Source organism: Mauremys mutica, chromosome 3 (genome assembly GCF_020497125.1).
Source record: "Mauremys mutica isolate MM-2020 ecotype Southern chromosome 3, ASM2049712v1, whole genome shotgun sequence".
In the NCBI taxonomy this organism is placed as follows: domain Eukaryota; kingdom Metazoa; phylum Chordata; order Testudines; family Geoemydidae; genus Mauremys; species Mauremys mutica.
In genome coordinates this window covers 184,173,503-184,195,825 of record NC_059074.1, presented here as the reverse complement: position 1 = coordinate 184,195,825, position 22,323 = coordinate 184,173,503, and the positions used below count along the sequence as shown (strand labels likewise).

At 44.4% G+C, this 22,323-nt stretch overlaps 1 protein-coding gene across 3 annotated transcripts in view; it reads right to left on the bottom strand.

Annotated features, from left to right (window-relative positions):
• FBXO11 (F-box protein 11) overlaps positions 1–22,323 on the bottom strand; it is a 196,174-nt gene that overhangs the window by 86,122 nt on the left and 87,729 nt on the right. For all 3 annotated transcript variants that reach the window (XM_045011763.1, XM_045011764.1, XM_045011765.1), the window contains exons 2-3: positions 13,472–13,599; positions 13,281–13,362 (exon numbers count right to left, since the gene is read on the bottom strand). In XM_045011763.1, coding sequence (XP_044867698.1) covers positions 13,281–13,362; positions 13,472–13,599 — 210 coding nt within the window. The remainder of the gene's footprint in view (positions 1–13,280; positions 13,363–13,471; positions 13,600–22,323) is intronic.

Genomic DNA, 22,323 nt, shown 5'->3' with positions numbered 1-22,323 from the left:
GAATGGTGGTGTGTGCCAGAATGCCTGTGCAGGCTGAAGGATAGCATTAGGGATGGGTAAGGCAGTATGAGCAGGACATGGAGACTGAAGAATATCCAGGAATTGGTCCTGAGGGTCCTGGATGTTCTCCACAGGAAGGTTGAGGGCAGTTGGTATATGACAAAGGAGGGCTTGATATTGAGTATGGTTATCCAGTGGCGAGAGAAAGGGAGAGTTAAGTGCATTGTCAGGTGAGGAAGAGGCACCAGTGGGGACCTGCGGGGCCAGCGGTTACGACACTGTCAGTGGCACTCCAATAAGTTCTTTAGATGGTGGTGGCAGATGGAGAGTGTTGATGGTGCACATGCTGGTACAGGCCCCAAGCTGCCCAACAGGGCCAGGCAGAGGGGTCACTCAGAACCGGTGGTCCCCTCGGGTCGGCGAATCGCCCTTAAGTTGGTGGATAGGGCTGCTGTCTGGGCTGCAAGAATGGGCTGGCGAAAAGGCAGGATCCGCATCAGAGCACCAGTCCAAGTCTAAGGATGGGCCTAGCAGAGGCGGAGCTGTCAGAAGCAATGGGACCGTCTGAGGATGGGAGCTGTAGCAGGGTGGTTACCCTCCTCCTGCCCTGAAGGGCTTAAAACAGCCCTGAGGGAAGGTTGTGGCTGGGAGCTGCTAAGCTGGGCTGATTGGGAAGTGGCTGCAGCTGGGCCACACCCCAATCAGGCCCAGCTGGCCCCTATAAGAGGCAGTGATCCAGAGGCCCAGGCAGTCTCCCTCTGCCTGTAGAGAGAGATGGGCCTGGCTGCAGGGAGCTAGAGACAGGGTACCCAAAGGCAGCAGGTTCAAACCCAACCTTGCCAGTGAGGCGTAGGCTGATACTGCAGTGTGCCCCAGGGTGTGGGAGCTAGATGATCACTGGCAGTAGCCATACACTGAGGCAAGGTGGGGATAGTGGGTGGGGGTTCCCCTGGGAGGGGGAGAACCTAAGACTGAGGGGCTACTGCCAGGGGGCAGCACCCCAGATAAAACGGCACTGGGTCCAGGGAGGGACACGGGGGCCAGAGGACAGGCGGAACACCGGCCTGCAGAGGGCGCTCCAGAGCTGGAATGAGCTAATTTTTGAACAGACCAGCAGGAAGCGCTGCAGGGGTGAGTCCGCACGTCTACAGGAGCCAATGGAAGACAGTCCATCAATAGGAGAGGTTCCTCAAGCGGGAACGGAGGACCAACGGTAACCGGCAGGGAGCCAGCTAATGGCAACATCAGTTCAGCCGTGGGAGTCAAGGGGGACAGGCATCCTAACATGCACAGAACCAAGCAGGAGAGACCAGACAGTCTTAGCATAATGGATAGTAGCAGAGGCAAAGACTGCGGAGCGGTCACTGGGGCCAAGGTCAACGCTGCTGGAGCATGGTACCTGGACTTATGCTCTGAGACTTCTTCACATTGTCGGTGTGCAACTTCTCACCCAAACTGGTACGGCTTAGAGAGGAAATGTGCTTGGGGGCGGCCCCCATTGGCGAGCCATCCTTGTCCCCGTGTGTGCTTAGTATGCACACAATGCTGCTTGGGTGGATTTGGTGGTGCCACCAGTGCCAGGTGGGATGGACCAGGAGTGGGGCTGGACACCAGTGCAGATCCTGTGGTGCATGAGGGCGCATTGTCGCATCCATCAGGAACTTATGGAGGCAAAGCTCACACGAGCCTCTCGGGTTTGGGGCAAGAAGTAGTGGCAGATTGTTGCTGCATGCAGTGACAGAGAACTAGTGAGGGCAAGAAGCACAGTACTTAAACCTGGCTTGCCTGGGCATAGTCCCCTAGCCAGGGAAGAGTCCCACCAAGGGGAAAGTCTTTGATTCCCATTTCTAATCTAGCTAATGGATTACTAACAAACTAACAGATGGGGAAAAACAAGGATGGACAACTATACTACAAAGAACTATATACAGCAATAACAGGAGAAGTACAGTACTCAATGCAAGCTAAGAGCACAGAGGAACGGGGGTTCGGACTCTGGCCATATGGGGTAAGAAGGAACTGGAGAGGGGTTGACCTGCATGGCTTTTTAAAACCTTGGATATGCCACGCGGTCAATGCACGATGCATGTGCAGGACAACAGACACTACTGTGAACAATTCCAATTCTGGTGCATGTGTACCTATGATTGTAATCCACACAGGGACCATCACTCAAAGAACTTTTGGTTTTCCAACTAGACCTGGACTCAAGTAGGTTCCTCGGTGGGCTTTCTACTTAAAATGCAATGATCTGGAAGTTGATTGGGTCTCCAAAAAAGGATATACTCCTCCATGATGCCTCCTTTTTGGGCCACATCCCATGAGTCACATGAGTCCAGATGTGCTCCATTTACATAAAATCTGGTATCTGTACTGATGGCCAGTCTCTCTGAACCCAAGATCAGGTAGCTGCTGCTAAATCCTTAAGAGCAACTTCTCAAGAGATGGAAGTCCCGGCTCTAGACCAAGATCTTTATATATCAATTTGCTAAAATTGCAGGCTGGATGTGCAGCAGAAATTGTGCAGAGTATCTGTGCAGGAGACTACAAGCTCAGGAGCAGAGTCAATAATTCAATAACTGGGAAAGATGTTCAAATGCTTGACAAATCAGAAATACTATATTCTGGAATGGCAACCAGAACCCATAGATGCCAGGACTACAAAACTGGCTCTTCCACTCATTCACTTAAAGCTGAAGGCAGATGGCACTGGCTACTACATCCTGCGTAGCACTGACTGTGAAATGGTCCTGATGAACTCATCAGGACAAGAGTAGACATATATCTCTTTCTTTGAAAGGGGAAGGATGTTTAGAGTCTTTATGAATACCCATGTGGAAGTTATGGGTCAAAAGGCTTACCTACACAGGAAACTTCTACTAGTTATAACAGTATAATTAAACAGATATAAACCCCTGTGTGGACATACTTATTCCACCATACAAATGGCTTTTGGGGATTTTATTTAAATGCCTTCCCAATAAATAAGCTAAATCAAATAAAGAGGCCTTCTCATACTGCAGTAAGAGTGTTCACAAAGGAGATTAAACCAGTATAAACATAGTGGTATAAATCACACCTTAGCTTATATTTGAATCTTGCACCAGTATAACTTTCCTATGTAGAGAAGCCCAAAGAAGGGGAGTATTGAAAGTTTCCTGTTGTATCAGAAACTAAGGTATCTTCAATAACTCTTCCTGATCAAAGTGTCAAGAGAAACCTCATGGCCATCTATTAAAGATATGCAGTTCTTGGGAGGATAATGCCATAATGATAGATTTCAGTATTTCCATTCAGAATCTGTTTGACTATGATATTTCCTCAATGCCCTTTATTAAGGACTAGTAAGCAGGTGCAACCTTAGACAGGGTGATGAAGTCCTTGTAGTATTTTGGGTGCATATAAAATTTCTTCATTTGTCTGTTGGGGAATTCTCACTCCTCCTTAATCATGTCCCCATGAAGCAGTTGAGGAGTAATTACAGATCTTCAAATTAGCAAGAATGTTATTTTTTTCCTCCCATTGCTTGCTTGTTTTTCTATAAACACAGGAGCCTGTAGGGTTAGTTCTCCTTTTGTGCTTAATTCTAGAAAAACTAGCTGGAAGTCTGAGATATCTTGTTCCAAACAGCAGATTCAGAAATTTCCCTTAACTTTAGAGGATCTTTGAGGGGAGAATATTTCCACAGGTTTTTAAGACTTCAACAGAAGTTTTGAGGCCAACAGGATAGCCTATTTTAGGGGATGACTAAAAAATTTGCTGCCCCTTTAAGAGCTCACTATGAGCAACATCTTCTTTTGCTGTGCCCTGGATCAAACTCCTGAGTGAAGGGAGAACCCCTGTGAGAGAAAGGGAGCATTACCCGGGTGACTATAAGGATAGAGGCTGGAGATGTGTGTTCCCAACATGTCTCCCAAAAAAAGAGTAGCCTCCTGTGGGACTCATGGAGGTGGGGAGAGGAAAGAGGATCATCCCTAATGGAAGGGGATTTGAACTGTGCAACTCCCTGCTTTCTACTACTTACTCTTAGCTGAGTGTGAACCAACCACAGAGAACAAGTGAACCAGAGCAACTGAAGACAGATGAGTGACCAATATCTATGGGGCTGCCAGAGGCGCTGAAGTACCTTAGCTACCAAAAAGTATAAAAGCTTCCATGGTGTAGGGTCACCACTGCAGACCTCTCCACCACCTCAGCATGAACCTCACCTATGTGGTGGCTGGGAGTAGGGATTTCTTCCCTCTTTGATACTATGGAGTCAGGGAGCTCCACTGAGACTTTCTTGGCTCGGTGTGCAAACTGTGGAAATGGGACTCCCATGCTTGAGGGGAGGCAGGCAGCCTTTTCAGGGGACATGCAAACAAATGAAACCTAATCCTTGAATCCATGCTACTACTTCTTGACCTGGTCTCAGATAAGAGCGCTTCCCTGCAGCCTGCTCAATCATAGTAACATGGACCTTTGCCTATACACTGGCCAAGATCTGAGTTTCCTTACAGCTTCATCAAACACCTCACTGTGGATAATGCCAATGTGCTGGCTGGGAGCTTCACCTTTGCCTCCAGGAACCTACCAACTAAGAGCAGGGGAAGCTGCTTACCCGAGCCATCTGTCTGACATTTTGGATGTGGGGAGGGAAGTTACCGACCTTCTCAGAAAACCAACTGAAAGTTTTAAGAAACCTAGAAGCCAATGATACAGAAACAGATATTTAGTTAACACTCTTTTTGAAATCCTGTGAAAAGCTGCTAAAAAGGAATACCTGAAATCTGCCATCTGTCCAGATCTGGAGGCAGACACATTTGGGAAATTCTTCCTGAGAGCCAGTCCTAAACCCATTTTCAGAGCCAAAGATACAGTCTGTCTTCAGTTGCTATGGAGACTGGAAAGGCCTCACTATGGAGACTGACAATGAGCAAGGTTACCAACTGTCACACATCTTGTGACACTCGTGTATTAGGGAGCCCATCTGCACTCCCACAGCTCAACCTAAATGTCACATATTTGGCTGAGCTGCAGGCAGGATCTACAGTTCCACCAGAGGCCACTACAGGCAGCTGTGGAAACTGGATTCAGGCAAACAGGCCACATGTCTGTCTGCCTTTTAGTTGCTGCTCCTGCAGGATTCAAGCGGAAAAGGCGCAGCAGCAATACAGGCAGAGAGGTGGTGGCAGCAGGTAGGTGACTGGAGAACACAGAAGATACAAGGGGCTCAATACTAGCCCTCAGCTCACCCTGCCCCTGAACCAGACCCCAGACCCCCAGCATCCCAGACAGATCTCATACTCCCAGAGAGACCCTGGTTCCCTGCCAAAGCCTAAACCACCAGCCAGAACCCCAAAGAGAACTCAGAGCCCTGCCCCCCAAAGAGACCCCACCCTCATCACCAGATAGCATCCACCCACCTACCTGAGCACTCCCAAACATACCAGCACCCTACCTACCCTAAGAGCATCCCACGGCCAGGCCCCATCCATCCACCCACTCAAACAGTACTCATGAACCTACTCCCAACAATCCAACAACCCCAGACACCAAAATAATACCCAGTTTCCCAACTACCTCCAGACACTCTCCAGGACCCACCGATCCAAGCGTCCTACATACCCCTAGCAACCACCTATTTAGTTGAGCAATCCCAATCACACAAGCACTCCTCACTGCTACCACTGAACCCTTGATCCCAGCTGCCAAGTTTTTGTGCAGTTCCATGTCCTACCCTCACAATTGGTCAGGGAAGGGTGTATGGACCATATAAAAAAGTTTATAGTCATATGCTATTTTTTGAACATAGGTAAATCAGCTCATTAAATAATTTATATAAAATGTCACATGGAGCCACACAAACATGGCAACTATGAGAGAGAATGGTCACAGTCTGTCTGTCTATGGGGGGAGGGGAGATTGAGCAACACACATACTATTCTTTACTCTCATACCTCTCTACCAGTTCACTAACTCCTCACTATCTTCTTCTGTCCCCACCCTGCCCACTGCTAACACACCATTTCTTTCCTTTGTAAATGGGAGAATAACATGACAGGGAAAGGAGTCGAGGAAAGCTGGCTGTATTTCAAAGAAACCTTATTGAGGTTGCAGGAACAAACCATCCCGATGTGTAGGAAGAAAAGCAAATATGGCAGGCGACCAGCTTGGCTTAACAGTGAAATCCTTGCTCGTCTTAAACACAAAAGAACAGCTTACAAGAAGTGGAAGATGGGATAAATAACCAGGGAGGAGTATAAAAGTATTGTTCAGGCATGCAGGAGTGAAATCAGGAAGGCCAAATCACACTTGGAGTTGCAGCTAGCCGGAGATGTTAGGAGTAACAAGAAGGGTTTCTTTAGGTATGTTAGCAACAGGAAGAAAGTCAAGGAAAGTGTGGGCCCCTTGCTGAATGAGGGAGGGAACCTAGTGACAGACGATGTGGAGAAAGCTAGTGTACTCAATGCTTTTTTTGCCTCTGTCTTCACAGACAAGGTCAGCTCCCAGACAGCTGCACTCTGCAGCATGGTATGGGGAGGAGGTGACCAGCTCTCTGCGGAGAAAGAAGTAGTTCGGGGCTATTTAGGAAAGCTGGACGAGCACAAGTCCATGGGGCCGGATGCGCTGCATCCGAGGGTGCTAAAGGAGTTGGCCGATGAGATTGCAGAGCCATTGGCCATTATCTTTGAAAAATCATGGCGATCGGGGGAGGTCCCGGATGACTGGAAAAAAGCTAATGTAGTGCCCATCTTTAAAAAAGGGAAGAAGGAAGATCCAGGGAACTACAGGCCAGTCAGTCTCACCTCAGTCCCTGGAAAAATCATGGAACAGGTCCTCAAGGAATCAATCCTGAACCACTTAAAGGAAGGGAAAGTGATCAGGAACAGTCAGCATGGATTCACCAAGGGCAAGTCATGCCCGACTAACCTAATTGCCTTCTATGACGAGATAACAGGCTCTGTGGATGAGGGGAAAGCAGTGGATGTACTATTTCTGGACTTTAGCAAAGCTTTTGATACAGTCTCCCACAGTATTCTTGCCAGCAAGTTAAAGAAGTATGGGCCGGATGAATGGACGGTAAGGTGGATAGAAAACTGGCTAGATGGTCGGGCTCAACGGGTAGTGATCAATGGTTCCATGTCTAGTTGGCAGCCGGTATCAAGTGGAGTGCCCCAAGGGTCGGTGCTGGGGCCGGTTTTATTCAATATCTTCATTAACGATCTGGAGGATGGTGTGGACTGCACCCTTAGCAAGTTTGCAGATGACACTAAACTGGGAGGAGTGGTTGATACGCTGGAGGGTAGGGCTAGGATACAGAGGGACCTAGACAAATTAGAGGATTGGGCCAAAAGAAATATGATGAGGTTCAACAAGGACAAGTGCAGAGTCCTGCACTTAGGACGGAAGAATCCCATGCACTGCTACAGACTAGGGACCAAATGGCTGGGCAGCAGTTCTGCAGAAAAGGACCTAGGGATTACGGTGGACGAAAAGCTGAATATGAGTCAACAGTGTGCCCTTGTTGCCAAGAAGGCTAATGGCATTTTGGGTTGTATAAGTAGGGGCATTTCCAGCAGATCGAGGGATGTGATCATTCCCCTCTACTCAGCACTGGTGAGGCCTCATTTGGAGTACTGTGTCCAGTTTTGGGCCCCACACTACAAGAAGGATGTGGATAAATTGGAGAGAGTCCAGCGGAGGGCAACAAAAATGATTAGGGGGCTGGAGCACATGACTTATGAGGAGAGGCTGAGGGAACTGGGATTGTTTAGTCTGCAGAAGAGAAGAATGAGGGGGGATTTGATAGCTGCTTTCAACTACCTGAAAGGGGGTTCCAAAGAGGATGGATCTAGACTGTTCTCAGTGGTAGAAGATGACAGAACAAGGAGTAATGGTCTCAAGTTGCAGAGGGGGAGGTTTAGGCTGGATATTAGGAAAAACTTTTTCACTAGTAGGGTGGTGAAGAACTGGAATGGGTTACCTAGGGAGGTAGTGGAATCTCCTTCCTTAGAGGTTTTTAAGGTCAGGCTTGACAAAGCCCTGGCTGGGATGATTTAGTTGGGTTTGGTCCTGCTTTGAGCAGGGGGTTGGACTAGATGACCTCCTGAGGTCCCTTCCAACCCTGAGATTCTATGATTCTATGATTCTATGAAATGAAAGTATGTATGTATTTTATACATAATAATAAAAATAAAATTGACAGCTTTTCAAGTAATTGGTATAACCATAAGGGACAGTAGACTAGTGGATGGGGGGAGAGGGAAAAAAATGTGGGAGACTGAAGAAGGAGAAAACCACTCTGCTCTCCCCACACCTTCTTCTCTTTATTTAACACAGTAAATGGTAAAATTTGTAATATTTAAAAAGTAAACATTTTCTTAAATGTTTCTTAATATGACTAATTGACTGGATCACAGCAGACATGAAGACTTAACCAATGGTAAAGTCTTTGCTGTGTTTTAAAGCTCTCTCTCTCTCCCCCCCTTGTGTATTATGCGTACAGAGCTGATTCATATTTATTGTTAGTTTAACAGTTGATTGAGGACAGGAATTAGTATGACCAAAAATGAGGGATGAGGGATTGAAAGGATTTACAGCCCTCATACATATAGCTCAAAAGTGTAATGGTCTCTCAATCCTGATGTATAGCACTATGTCTTGTACGGAAGCCTTTTTGTAGGGGAAAGCTGGAGACTACACAACTGAGGAAAGCAAAACATCAGTATATACCCAAGTGGAAATTATTAAAATTAATTGGGAGGAGAGGGTTAGATGCAGATATATGACAAACATATTTTCTAAACCCATCACTATACTATAAACAAGTCAACAAATATAGGAGGCTGAAAACACAGTTTTGGAAGAGAAAGAAAGGCAAGTTACTGTGTAAATTATTTTTTGCGTCTGCATATTCATCTGAGTACATATACATTCAAGTAATAGAACAGTAGTAACCAATACTATGTGATACAGTACTCTGTAGCATATTTTAGCATCTACAGCAGTTCCAGAGCCTTTTGAGCAGGAAAAGTTGGCTGAGGAAGCACAAGATTAAAGGCAGTCATCTAATGTTCCAAAAGCAGTTAAAATGGGGTAGGAGGGTACATCATGGGAGAGGTACAAACATTTACAGCTAAAGTGGAAGATGAAAAAGGTGACATGGCAAGCAAGGAGAGAAGTGGAAGTCAGATGACTTAAGCAGCAGATTTAAGGTGACAAGGAGAAGCAGGTGAAAGAAGAGAGCAACAGATCATGGTAGAAGTGGTGTGTATTTTCCTACAGATTGTTCCAGGTTAAGTAAGTAAATATTTAGAATATAGTGAAAGGAAATCTTTCTATTTTTATTTGGAAATTAAATGCCATTTGAGTATTTCAAACAAGCACTATACAAGACTGTCATTTTGTAAACTGAATTATTTTATGTGGGTGTTTCATATACATTGAATTTTTATTTTAGTAAAGCAATTAGGACATTCATTTGGAATGTTAATATGAACATTACACTTTTCATCAAGGTTTTCATATGTTAATAATATACTTTCTTTCACAGAGTGGAAATAGTGTTGTCCAGATAAAGACAACTAAATGAGAGGGTTTCAGAGATTAGAAAACTAACTCAAATTGTCAAAATAAGATTGACACACAATTAGATACTGTACAGAGATAGATGTTAAAATTTTGAAATGGTAAACTCGTTTTACACATGAGTAACAAGTCTGGAATAGATGTTAAAATTAAGAACCAATTCCTAGGCTATGTGTTTTTTTCAGATACCGTATGTGGTTGCCATTAATTTTGAAGACACTATAATCAGTGCTATATTTTCGCTGTCTCTCTATTTGGAAAATCCATGTAGTGACAGTGACTATCTTCAGAGATACATTCTCAAGGTCCCCTATGGTCTTCACCCCCATGCCTTTATCCACACCACCACCATCTTCACCAGTGGTCCTGAGACCTCACTCCATCTCTTGGTTCCCTATGATAATTGGTCCTCAGTGACACCACACTGTTTCCCACAATGGCATCCCAGAAACACCTTACTCCCCATCACTAATATCTTCCATTATTTTTACTCTGTTAAAACAAAATAAAACCCCACAACACACACAGACACACACACCCCTATTACAAAATTAGAATATGGAACAAAAAATTGAACAAAGAAGAGAATGAGAGCATCTTGGCTGGCAGACTGAGTGGGTTCAGGGACAGGCCTTTTTAGTCATAGTTTGGAAAGTCTGATCTGTAGCTGGTGTGTACTTGTCTACTAAAATTACTGCTATGAAACAGTCTAGGGGCCCATAAACCATGGTTTGCAATTCTTACAGTGAGCATCTGTGAAGCAATTCCATGCTGGAGCTATCTGCATAATCTCAATTCTTTTTCCAAAGATGCAAGCACTGTGACAGCAGTGGTAAAAAAAAGGGGACATAGAATCAAGCTTGGGGATTAAAGGGATAGATATGGTGTAGAGTACAACAGAGGAAATCAGTTGAAAAAAATATAACCAGAAGTAAAGCTTACAGCATGGAACAAGGAGCTGTCTAAGAGCAGTACAGAGGTCAGAAAGGTTGGTGTAATGAATATCACAAAAGCTGTGTGGAAGAGCAAACAAGGTTGAAGAATAACTAGGAGATGGTGAGAGACAGTGACATACAGAGACAGACACAAAAACCAAGTAAAAAAGAGAGTAGAGGAATTGGTACAAAGTTAGATATCAAATAAAGTTAACAAAAGAAACTGCATAAGTAGTTGTGGAAGTTATTCTAGACAACCTCAAGGGTAGAAGATGGAGGTGGAAAATTTTATTAATAATAATTATTTATTATTATTATTATTATAAAGCTACTCATCAATGTCAGAACTGGGGGTCGGCAGATAAAACTCACTCAGAGACAAACCAAATAGAGTGGCCTTCCAACAAAAAAAAAAAGGGGGGGGGAGCTATAAGTTACAGAATGGGTGAAGGAGCAGCCTGGTGCCAACTCCATGACCTTCAGATTTGGAGAGTGAGGATAAAGAGAACCATAGGGGAGAAAGGCAACAGATGCTGAGTCAGTGAAAAAGAACCAAGTTTTGATAAGAAGTGGAAGGAATCAGAGATAAAATGGTCAGATCTTGCTGACAAAACAGGAGAAGGGGAATTTAATGAGAGATAGCAAGTAGGTAATAAGATGGTGGTAAGAGTAATAGGAAAGGGAAGATGCTGAGAAAGAATGAAGAGGAACACAGATGACAGACTACATGCATGGGAGTGTGGAAATGGATGGAATAAGAGAGATACAGAAGCATTGTTGTGTTCCTCTGTTTTGAGGCACTGCCCACAAAGGAGAAACGGCAGCCTTCAAATTCTTAATGCAAAATGAGCACCACAAAGAGCTGTGACATGATGGGTGGATACAACAGCATGAAAAGCAGGGCATATGGTCACACTGAAGTGCAGGAAAGATCCACTAAAAGAGAATGACATTACAGAATCCAGTATCTGGAGAAGCCGTGAAAGATGGGGAGAGAGGCCATGGTGGGTGTGTGGAAGGATATGGCTCCAGCTGCGAGAAAGAAAATCCACTTGGCAGTTGATTCTTCTCCTGTCTTTGTCAAAATTCTGTTTCTTTCAAAAATCCTTGACTCTGTTCCGCACCAGCAGAACCACCATTTAACATCAATTGAGTGAGGAGTATGGAGAGACATCTTTGTCACTGTGATGCAGTGTATAAACTCAACCCTAGGATAGAAGAGGTTAAGGAGGAGTTCTTGGCGCAGGTGATTCGGTTCTGCTGTACCTGCAGAGCCTGCTCCAGCTGGAGGAGGAGCTTAAAAGGGAGCTAGGCATCTCAGGGGTTCGGGAAACAGGGCATGACAGTAAAGGAGGAGACACTTATATTGGGGGCTCCTGAATAAGGGTACAGCCGAGGTCCTGGCCGCAAGGAACAGGCCTACAATGGCAGCTACCCCAGCCTTCAGAGAAGGGGCCAGAGAAAAGACCCAGGAGAGAGGTAGCTGGAAACTTCTTTCTTTGGCTGAGGGAAGCCTGACTGGAGATGGAGGCCGATCAAGGACTGCGACCTGCCTGAAACCCTAGGTAGACAGAGAGTGCAATGGCATCAGGCAGTGGGAGTGAAATGCAGGAACTTAGGCCAGTTTGAAGCTGGGGCTATGCTGTAAAGAAGGTGGCTACCACCTGAGCCCAGGTGTGCTGAAGATTCCGTTGTTTTTGTTATTTTCTGTTGGATTTTAAGTGAAGAATTTTAAGGCCTTGTGGGGAAGCAAGTATTAAGATGTGGCACAGGAAGGCAGCCCCGAAACACTCCAGGGTGTTTGCTATCACTGCCTCTCATAGGACCTTGGTTGGAGCCTGGTGGAGATGGAGGTCCAGGCTATCTAACAACTGCCCTTTTTGGGGAGGGGGCATAATCTTGGAGGAAAGGAGAGGTTAGAGACATTGTAAGTCTCAAGTTAAGGGTATACCAATCCATAGAGGTCTGGAGGTGAGCTGAAGATCCTTTCTGTTGTGGGGTTATTGAATTTTTTAGTTCGGAAGGGGGAAAAGATAGCGATATGGCCAGAAGGCCAAGTTGCTATCTAGAGGAAGATAAACCACCACAGTGTTGGAGTGATGCCTGGCGAGGGATGCCAGTAATTGAGAAGAACTGGGACCCAATGACCTAACCACTAAGTAGCACCACCAGTAAAGCCCAGCCCTCGCCACAGGCACCTGTTCTCAGGCAGCAAGGTTTTAATCAGTGAGTCTTTATACCTTTAAAAGTCAGATCTGAATACCTATAAGCTTCCAAAATTTAAGTTCAAATAATCAGAAACTTGTTTTTTCCTCTCACTTCATTTTCTTCTATTTATCTATTGGGGGAGGGGTGGGGTGGAGCACAACTCTTTTGCAACACTGTACACTGTAGTCCAGTGGTTCTCAAAGTATGAGTTGGGACCCCAAAGTGGGTTGTGACCCCTGTTTTATTGGGGTCACTAGGGCTGCTGTTAGACTTGGTGGGGCCTGGGGCCAAAGCCCAAGCCCCACTGCCCATGGCCGAAGCCCGAGGGCTTCAACCCTGGGTGACAGGGCTCAGGTTACAGGCCCCCTGCCTGGGGCTGAAGTCCTTGGGCTTCGGCTTCAGACCCCCCCGCCTGCAGCAGTGGGGATCAGGCTTTGGCCTCCTACTCCTAGGATAGTGTAGTAATTTTTGTTGTCCAAAGGGGGTCACAGGGCAATGAAATTTGAGAACCCCTGCTGTAGTCAAAACGTTTTTTCTCCAATCTTCCCCTTCCCCAGAAAATATTACCTGATAAATCCTGGCATTTTCCAGATACTCTAGCACGTTTAGCTCGATGACCAAAGTTCTCGGTAGCTGAAGTGGAGGCACCCTTTAACCACATAAATAAGAATTAGTTAAGACGTTATGGCACTTGCAAAAGTGTTCATGTTAGCCACCTATTCCTGAAAACAAAATATACTTTATAAAAAAAATATTACCTCCATACTGCTCTTTGTAGGGCAAGCTGTTCTTTTAGGTAGAAGAGTTTTTCTACGAAGCTGGTATGGACTATTTTGTGCACCAGGACCCGATTCTTCTGCAACCATATCTGCAGGTACATCATCATCTATCGAAAGGTCAAAAGGAAATTCAGTAATTTGAATTATATAGCTTCAAAAAATTCATTAAAAAAGCGTGCAGGAAGTTTGGGTATTTTCCTGGTACAAAAGAAGCATTAATGACTTGCTTTTCTAAGCACGTGCAGCCAGAAAGATGCCACAATAATCCATTTGCTAGAAGTGCATGCACAAGTTCATCTTCATGTATGCTCTATATATTTTTATTTTCAATTGTTTTCTACACATTAACCCATTTCTTTCTTTGTATTTACACAATATTTATGCGACAAATTCTATGACGTGTCCTTTATACTAGGGCTTACTTTATCTACAAATAAATTATTAACTGTGCTAATGAAGAGTCAACTTTTAAGTGTCAGTGCTTTTTACTTCTGCTTACCACTACCTTTACAGTGAAAGATACAAAAGTTTTAAGTTAACCATAAGCTATCAAGAAGGCATCTACTTTGTCATCATATTTACCACAAAATTTAAGGCTGGGTTCCCTAAGCATTTCAGGGATGGTGCATCTCAATGTGCTAGCTCTTTACTACAGAGGGGGAAAACTAGCATAGCATTACACATTACCTAAAGAGGAAAAAAAGTTGCTTTGTTTTTTGTTTATTTGGCTAAAGACACAAAGAAGATGATGGTAATAAGTGTGTGCTCCCTACAAACCCTTAATAAAACCAAGAACAATGGTATGATAAATTTCATTTGTAGGGCTTTTGTTTTATTGCTATGTTTTATTTCAAGCTATTACCTCATGAAAATGTTCTGACAGGAATACACTTAATGCAATGAGAAAGGAATAATCCGTTTTAATACTTCAGTAATTAAATCATTTATTCACGACATTGTACCACACACATTAAACAAAACTACAAGAACAAATACATGTGGAAGTCAAAGTATAAACTGGATGCTTCTTTCTTAATTAATAAAGAAACCTGCATCTCTTACATAGGCCTCCTCAGAAAACACACTTTTTGCTTAACTGAGGAAAGATTTTTGGACTCACCTTTGTATATCTGTTCTCTCTCATTCTAAACCATTTTAAACTTGAAATATGGAATAAAAGTGAGTGATGGAGGTTGTGCAGGAAGAGATCTACCGAGGAAACCCCAATTTTTTTGTTCAAGTGTAAGATATGCTAAATAGTCTGTGGTCAATGCACTTAATCTAAGAATAAAAATAATACAAAACAAAAGCCATCCTTCACAGTTCAAGATTTTAATATTATTTCAAAAACATTAAAAAAATTATAAAATATATGAATAATATAGAGAGGGTAATGCATACTTTTGTAAGCAAAGCTACTTCAAACAGCAGCAGCTAATGTGAAAGAAAATTCTAAAAAAACCCATATACTTCTGATGTTCTCCCCCCATTATTATTTCTCTATCCATTATGTAAACCATCACTTCTCACCCAACAAGCCTTACTGAAAAACTGTTAGGTCACAGAGATGCTGGAGGATATGTGAAATGGACTGAGCTCTATAAGAAAACAGGATTTAAAAAATTAAAAAAACCCAGCAAGCTTCTCAGCTACTTATATGGCACTCATTACCATAGTATATGAGCACCTCACAATCTCCAACGTATTTATCTTCACAACACCCCCGTGAGGCAAGAAAGTGCTAATATCCCAATTTTACAGATGGGGAACTGAGGTGCAAAGAGACTAAGGATTAGATTCACGATGAAGCTGAGCACTTCCAAACCTAACTTTTAGGTGTCTAGAATATCACTGCAATTCACAAAGACCAGGTAAGACGTTCAGGCTTCCTGTACAATGAACGGTGCGTCAAAATGGGATCACAAAATCCAGCACACCAGTCAGGTCCCCACCTAAGCTAGCCAATGGGAGAGTCCAAGGTGAGGAGTGTGTGCTAAGCCCTGCCCCTCTCACAAAGATAGGTGCCTGAGTCCAGGCTGCAGGGGAGGCACCTCACTCTGCCTGGGATTCTCAGCTGCAAACTCGCTCTTGGCATTAGGAGCCTATGCTGTTTTTGCAAGAAGCCGAGGTGTGGGGAGCTCCCTCATAATATTTAGCCCATTGACAAGAGTTCAATCCCTCCTCCACGTGAGTGGGAGAAGGCATTTAAACAGGGATCTGCCACCTTTCAGGTGGGCTATGGGATATTCTGATTGGGGGGGGGGGAGAAAGAAGTTCCATCAACCTCTTCTGCTGAAGATATTCCAACATGGATAAATAATGTTTAAAAGTTATTGAAACAGGGGACTGGATCATGGCTTTCTACTCCCAGGTGAGTGCTCTAACTAGGCTATAGCGTCATTCTGATGCTTGCTCTCTCTCTCTCTCTCTCGCTCTTTGGCCCAATGATTCTTTCATTATTTATCCTCATTCAGCTTCAAACAGGAGAGATTAAGGGAGACCCACATCAGAATATCCCATAGCCCAGTGGCTAAGGCACTCACCTGAGAAGTGGAAAATCCCTGTTTAAATGCCCTCTCTGCCTCAGTTGAAGGGGAAATGGAACTAGGGGTCTCCCACATCACAGGTGAGAACCCTAACCACTGAGCTAAAAGTTATGAGGGAAGTCCTCCTCATACCCCTCAGGCTGTTTTGTGTAAGCTCATCTACAGAGGCCCCATATGCTAGGCAAGCTCTGAGTACACTTACCTGATCAGGACCCAAAAGCAAGTTAGGAGGAGGAACACCTATCTTCCCCCAGTTTGTGCACTGCAGTGGGGTTACAGTGTGCATGCACACAGGCAGAAACATAGGTGACTAGGGAACTTTTACTGCAAAAATGTAGGCATCAAATGACTTTAGGTGCCTACAGGGTTTGGTGGCAGCTAAACAGGGGGTTTGTGAATCCCAGTAGGGCCCGATTCTGAGACTTAGGCTTTACCAGCCTCCTGTAGCCTAGAATCCAGTTTATGTTACCACCAATGGTGAATTACAGGCACAAAATTTATTAGTGTAGATGCAGCCTTAATATCTTAATTTCTTCATCTGTCACCATCTTCTGGTAATAGAATTAACCCATCGAGTAGCCAAAGGGGATTCAACAACCAAGCCCTGTAATAATGCCCATGTCTCAAACTACAGAATAATGCCCATGGTTCTTCATAAATAGAAGCTGTAACCCCACTTAAGCCTAGAACTTTACAGTCTCAAAAATTTTGTTCTGCAGGATATGTAAAGGTCAGAAGTAATCTGGGATCACTGTTATGTTACTTGACATTTCTGATCATCACGCCACCTGCACCAAAAGATGTTAATTGTTTCACCTATAAAATGCCATAAATGGTGAGAAAGGTAGACACACAGGCAACACACATAAATAAAATGAAACTAGGTGTGGCTCTCTAAACGAGGGGTGGCCAACCTGAGCCTGAGAAGGAGCCAGAATTTACCAATGTACATTGCTAAAGAGCCACAGTAATACGTCAGCAGCCCCGCATCCGCTCCCCGGTGCCTCCCGCCTGCCAGCAGCCCCCAATCAGCGCCTACTCGCCCTTCCCCCCACCCACGCACTGCGATCAGCTGTTTCACGTGTGCAGGAGGCTATGGGGGAGGAGTGAGGAATGGCAGGTTTAAGGGAAGGGCAGGGGCCTTGGGGGAAGGGGTTGAGTGGGGGCAGGGCTTGGGGCAGAGCAGGGGGGTTGAGCAGTGAGCACCCACCAGCACACTGGAAAGTCAGCATCTATAGCTCCAGTACCAGAATCAGTGCCTAGGTAAGGAACCACATATTAACCTCTGAAGAGCTGCAGGTTGGCCACCCCTGCTCTAAACAATGAGGCTGTAACTGCTGCAGAATTTGTGTCACTGATTAATGCAGTGCTTCCAAAGTACTATAATAAACAGAAAAAAGAATCAGGGAGACAGAAAGAAACAATTGGAAAAAACTCCCAACTCAGCAGTTTGCTCTTCCTACAGCTAGAGAGAGGGGGGAAGATTTTCATGGATAATCCCAGTCTGGTTCTTAAAGTAAACCAGTAATAGTCACTTGGGATAAAAAGATGCTGTCATTGCTGCAAGAGAAAACAGAAGTTTAAGTAAAATCAAAATTAAAATATTAGGATGACACCACTAAAAAAAAAGTGTCTAGTGCGAAGACAGAGGCAAGGACATACTCCCTTTCTTTATAAGTAACTATCTTCCTCTACCACGATTATTTGGAGGAAGAGAGCATGTCTCAGAATACTTTAGAATTAGAAGATGTATATATATTTCCAAAAGTGAGAGTCATAAAAGTTAATGAAAGACTTTAAAAACCTTTTATATGATCTGTAGCCTGATTTGGGGTGTGTTACTAATGTTGATTTAATTTATCCACTTAATTTATTTTTAATTACTTTTAATTAATTAATATTAATGATTATTATGGATATTAATTCGTAAGGGTTTAGGCTTGCCAACTTGTTTGATCAGAAGATAACAGTTTGTCCTGAATCAGGCTTCACAGAGTTTATAAAAGGACCTTTGGGGGTATGACAGGAAGCTTACACTGAAACAGATATAGCCATATAGACCTTTTATTAAAATCAAATGGTAAGCAAATGGTAAAACAGTTAGAATTACAGAGTTACACTTGTATTACTGTTATTCAAGAGAGAGACATGATAATACAATATTATAAGCTGCAAACGTGGTTAATACTCACACACTGTTTTAATAACCTGGTGTTGGAAGATATGAGACCACGCCTGTGGCAGTACCGTTTTCACACCTCTGGCAGAGGAAGCTAAATGCAGAGCTGTTAAAGTTTCTTACTCTTTAACTTAACTCTGTAAGCCTTAAACTAAATAAAACATAGGTTTAGCCTAGTTACCTTAAGCTTACAGTTTGAAAGAAATAAAGTACGGCCTATTAATAGTTAATAGCCGTCGTAGACGGGTAGCATCGATATGTTGCTAAAGGTGGAGGCAATGAAGAGTAGACAGGAGTAGATAGGTGGGTAGATTGCCTCCCTAATGGCGCGCTGCCTCACCTTTTTATAGGGCATTGGTCGGAAATCCTTCCTCTTATGCCCAAATTTCATCCTTCCCCCACAGAAATGTTAGGGTACACTTACCCCATAGGCTAGTATGTATGTACGTATGGATGATGGGTAAGTATGCATTTGTGGTGTACTTGTTACATTTGTCATACCACTTTGAAAAATCCCCTTTCCCATCTTCCATTATTCATTGGTTTAGGCAAAAGGTCTCTAGACATCTGCATGGGTGTTTTGTCTATTATTACTTTTCTGAGTAAGGGTCCCAAAATGTGCTAACTTTGCCTTAGCTTAACATACAGGGTTTTGGCCTGTAGGTCTCTTGCATTACAGCCAAATTTATTTTTAATATAAATCTATAAGCCTATTACATCAAATACTCAAATGTATAAGACAGACATATTTATACAGACCAGCAGGTTAATCCTTAGGGCTACAGATCAAATAATCTACATTACATAATGATGGAAAAAGAGGTGGCTAGGCTATACAAAGGAACGACATCTTGGATTTTTGGGTTAAAACTTTCACAGAAAAGATCTTAAGTGCAAAGTAAGATTCACGTGTACATACGCTATACTTTTATTAGAGCAATTTAAGATCTAAATACAATCAGAAAGAGGAGAGTTGAATGAGATGATGTCGGTAAGAGGAATAGCAGAGATCTGTGTAGGCCTGGAGGAACTGTAGGTCTTTGGGGAAAGGGCCTTGTTAGGGAGTCTGGCGCTGCGTGAAGGGGAGAGCTAGTTTGGATGGAAGGACCCCAATACCCTGGGTCCCATCATCACTGTTTTTAAGGGTCGTGTAACGGTCCCTCGCTCTCCCGCTCGGAGGGAGGCCACTCAGGCTAGTCCTGTCGGGCCAGGACCAGAGTCTGGAAGACAGGCAAGAGCCCGCAATAGGGCTGCGTGATTAATAGTCCCTGTTAGGCTTTTGCCTGGGTTTGGGTGACTCAAGCAGTCAGCCCTTAAATCGAGTCTATTCAGGCTGGCTGTGGCTGGGGCGGAGCTCAGGCAGCTAGCAAACCAATACAGTCTCTAGGTGAGTCGAGCCAGACCACAAGCAAAACAGTCTCAGGGCTGGGTTCAGCCAGCAAACAATCAGTCTTTCAGGGGAACTGGGTCCTGGGCTTGGAGAGGCACAGGCTACCAGAAAGCAACAGTCTCACGGCGGGCTTTGGCCTGGGCGGGGCTCGAGCAGCCAGCAAGCAAAACAGTCACAGGTGAGCTGGACATGAGTAGGCTCAGGGTGCCAGCAAGCAAACAGTCTTTCAGGGCTGGCTTTGGTCTGGGCAGGGCTCAGGCAAACTAGTCTACAGGTGAGTGCTAAGGGAAGCTCCTCTTCAGAGCTAGAGCCTCCTTTCACAGTGTAAGGGGTCAGCCACCCCGGGGTGGGGTGGCAGGGGGACACAGGCCTACCCTACTCCACCGTGTCCCAGCCCAGGGCCCTGGCAGGGGCAGAATCGGCTGCCCCTGCATCAGCGGGGATCCAGCCGCAACATGCCGACTGGGCCACCCCTAGCTCTGCAGCCAGCTACTTTGGGGCTGGCCCATGACCACTTCCTGCCACTCCGGTATTCGGTACCTCTAGCCTCCAGGCCTCTACAGCTACTCGGGGTAGATGGCAGCAGGCACTCTGGGCCAGCCCTCGTCGGAGTCTATGGATTGGGCACTGCTCAGTGAGGGTTCCTCTCGGGGATGCGGCAGAGTGTCCTTCCCCTCCACAGGCTCTCCTGCAACTGTGCTGCAGGGCCGGCCTTTTATACGTCTGGCCACGCCCCATTACTTCTGACGAGGGTGGTGGGGCAATCTAGGCTCCGCCCTCCCAGGGGAGTGTAATGGTCCCTCGCTCTCCGGCTTGGAGGGAGGCCACTCGGCCTCACTACAGGCCCTTACTGTGCTCTTTACTAAGCTTCCCCTATGCCTCCCTGCTTGTAGTACTGCCGGACTGGCTCTGGAGCAAAGTCAGCAGAGCTATATGGAACCTTTCAAGAACTGATTGCCAAGCAAATCTGTGGCCTAGGAACTTTTGAAAAGCCAACACAATCGGGATTACAATAACCTACTAATGAGAACGCTTCAAACAAGTCCAGTGTCTCAATTCTATTGATTATAATGTGTCAGTAGCAGGAAACAAGCCAAATTAGCCACAGAGGAAGGTTAACAATTGGTTGAGTTAATTCTGATGTCATAAAAGCCCTAGTTAAGAGTGACCTCAACTATTGACCGCTATAGTCTATATTTATAAAAAATACACACAATCAGTATTACAACTTAATTTCTTCAAATATAACCTAGGCATGTGATTTCAATTAATTTTAACTATATGGGAAGTTTGAAATATCAAAGTTATTCCATTCCTGAAATTTGGAACCAAAAATAAGCATTACAATGCTAATTTTATTTATTTATTTTTAAGACCCCATTTAAAGTTTGACTTAATATTAGCTTTAACTTATTTACTTGTAAATTCTCACAAACTAAATCTATACTCAAAGAGTAAATGATGAACTTTTGCAGAGGAGATACCTTATTCTTCATTCACACAACACAGTAGTAGTATTTATTATATTTGTATTATATTAGTGCTTAGAGACCCCATTGAAACTGGGAATCCATTGTGCTAAGTGTTATACACAAACGTAATGAGAGACAGTCTCTACCCTAAATAGCTTAAAGCAGGGATTCATCCTCTGTTTAAGTGCAAAACGCAACTCAGATTTAACAAGAGAGGCAAAACTGGTGACTAAAGATATTCTTTGAGAGCCTGTATTTCATGTTAAGTAGTTATCAATAAGTATTAATTAGTATCTGACAACAAGAGAAAAGTGCATTATAATAAAAATGTTGACTACAATTTAGATTATCCTATGACGATACCCATTGTAACAAAGTTCCTCCTCTACCTTGGTGGGTCCTGCACTTATTGGCAGATTTGCACACCTTAGTTATCTTCCCCTCCGGTGGAACCCACAGTCTGGGTCATCTCCTCCTTTATCTGATCAGGAGCCGGGAGGTCTGGGGGGAACCCGGGCCCACCCTCTACTCCAGGTTCCAGCCCAGGGCCCTGTGGATTGCAGCTGTCTATGGTGCCTCCTGTAACAGCTGCATGACAGTTACAACTCCCTTGGCTACTTCCCCATGGCCTCCTCCAAACACCTTCTTTATTCTCACCACAGGACCTTCCTCCTGGTGTCTGATAACGCTTGTACTCCTTAATCCTCCAGCAGCACACCCTCTCACTCTCAGCTTCTTGTGCCTCTTGCTCCCAGCTCCTCACACGCACTTCCTCTCCTCTGGCCCTGGCCTGACTGGAGTGAGCTCCTTTTTAAACCCAGGTGCCTTGATTAGCCTGCCTTGATGTTCTAATCAGCCTGTCTGCCTTAATTGGTTCTAGCAGGTTCCTGATTACTCTAGTGCAGCCCTTGCTGTGGTCACTCAGGGAACAGAAAACTACTCATCCAGCGACCAGTATATTTGCCCTCTACCAGACTCCTGTACCCCACTGGCCTGGGTCTGTCACACCATATCCACCTGTTTCATATGCCATTTGTAATCATCAGTTTTATCCCGTGAACACAAGAGCAGATTTCTGAAAATTATAAATACTTAGCATTTCTCTGCCTCAGATTATTTGTACAAGATGCCTTTGTATTTCTTAGACTAAGTATATTATGTAATAAGAAAAAAGATCAATATAATCTCACAAAAACAAATTGCTATTGTTTTGTTATTAAAAAGAAAGAAAAAGTTAAAAACAT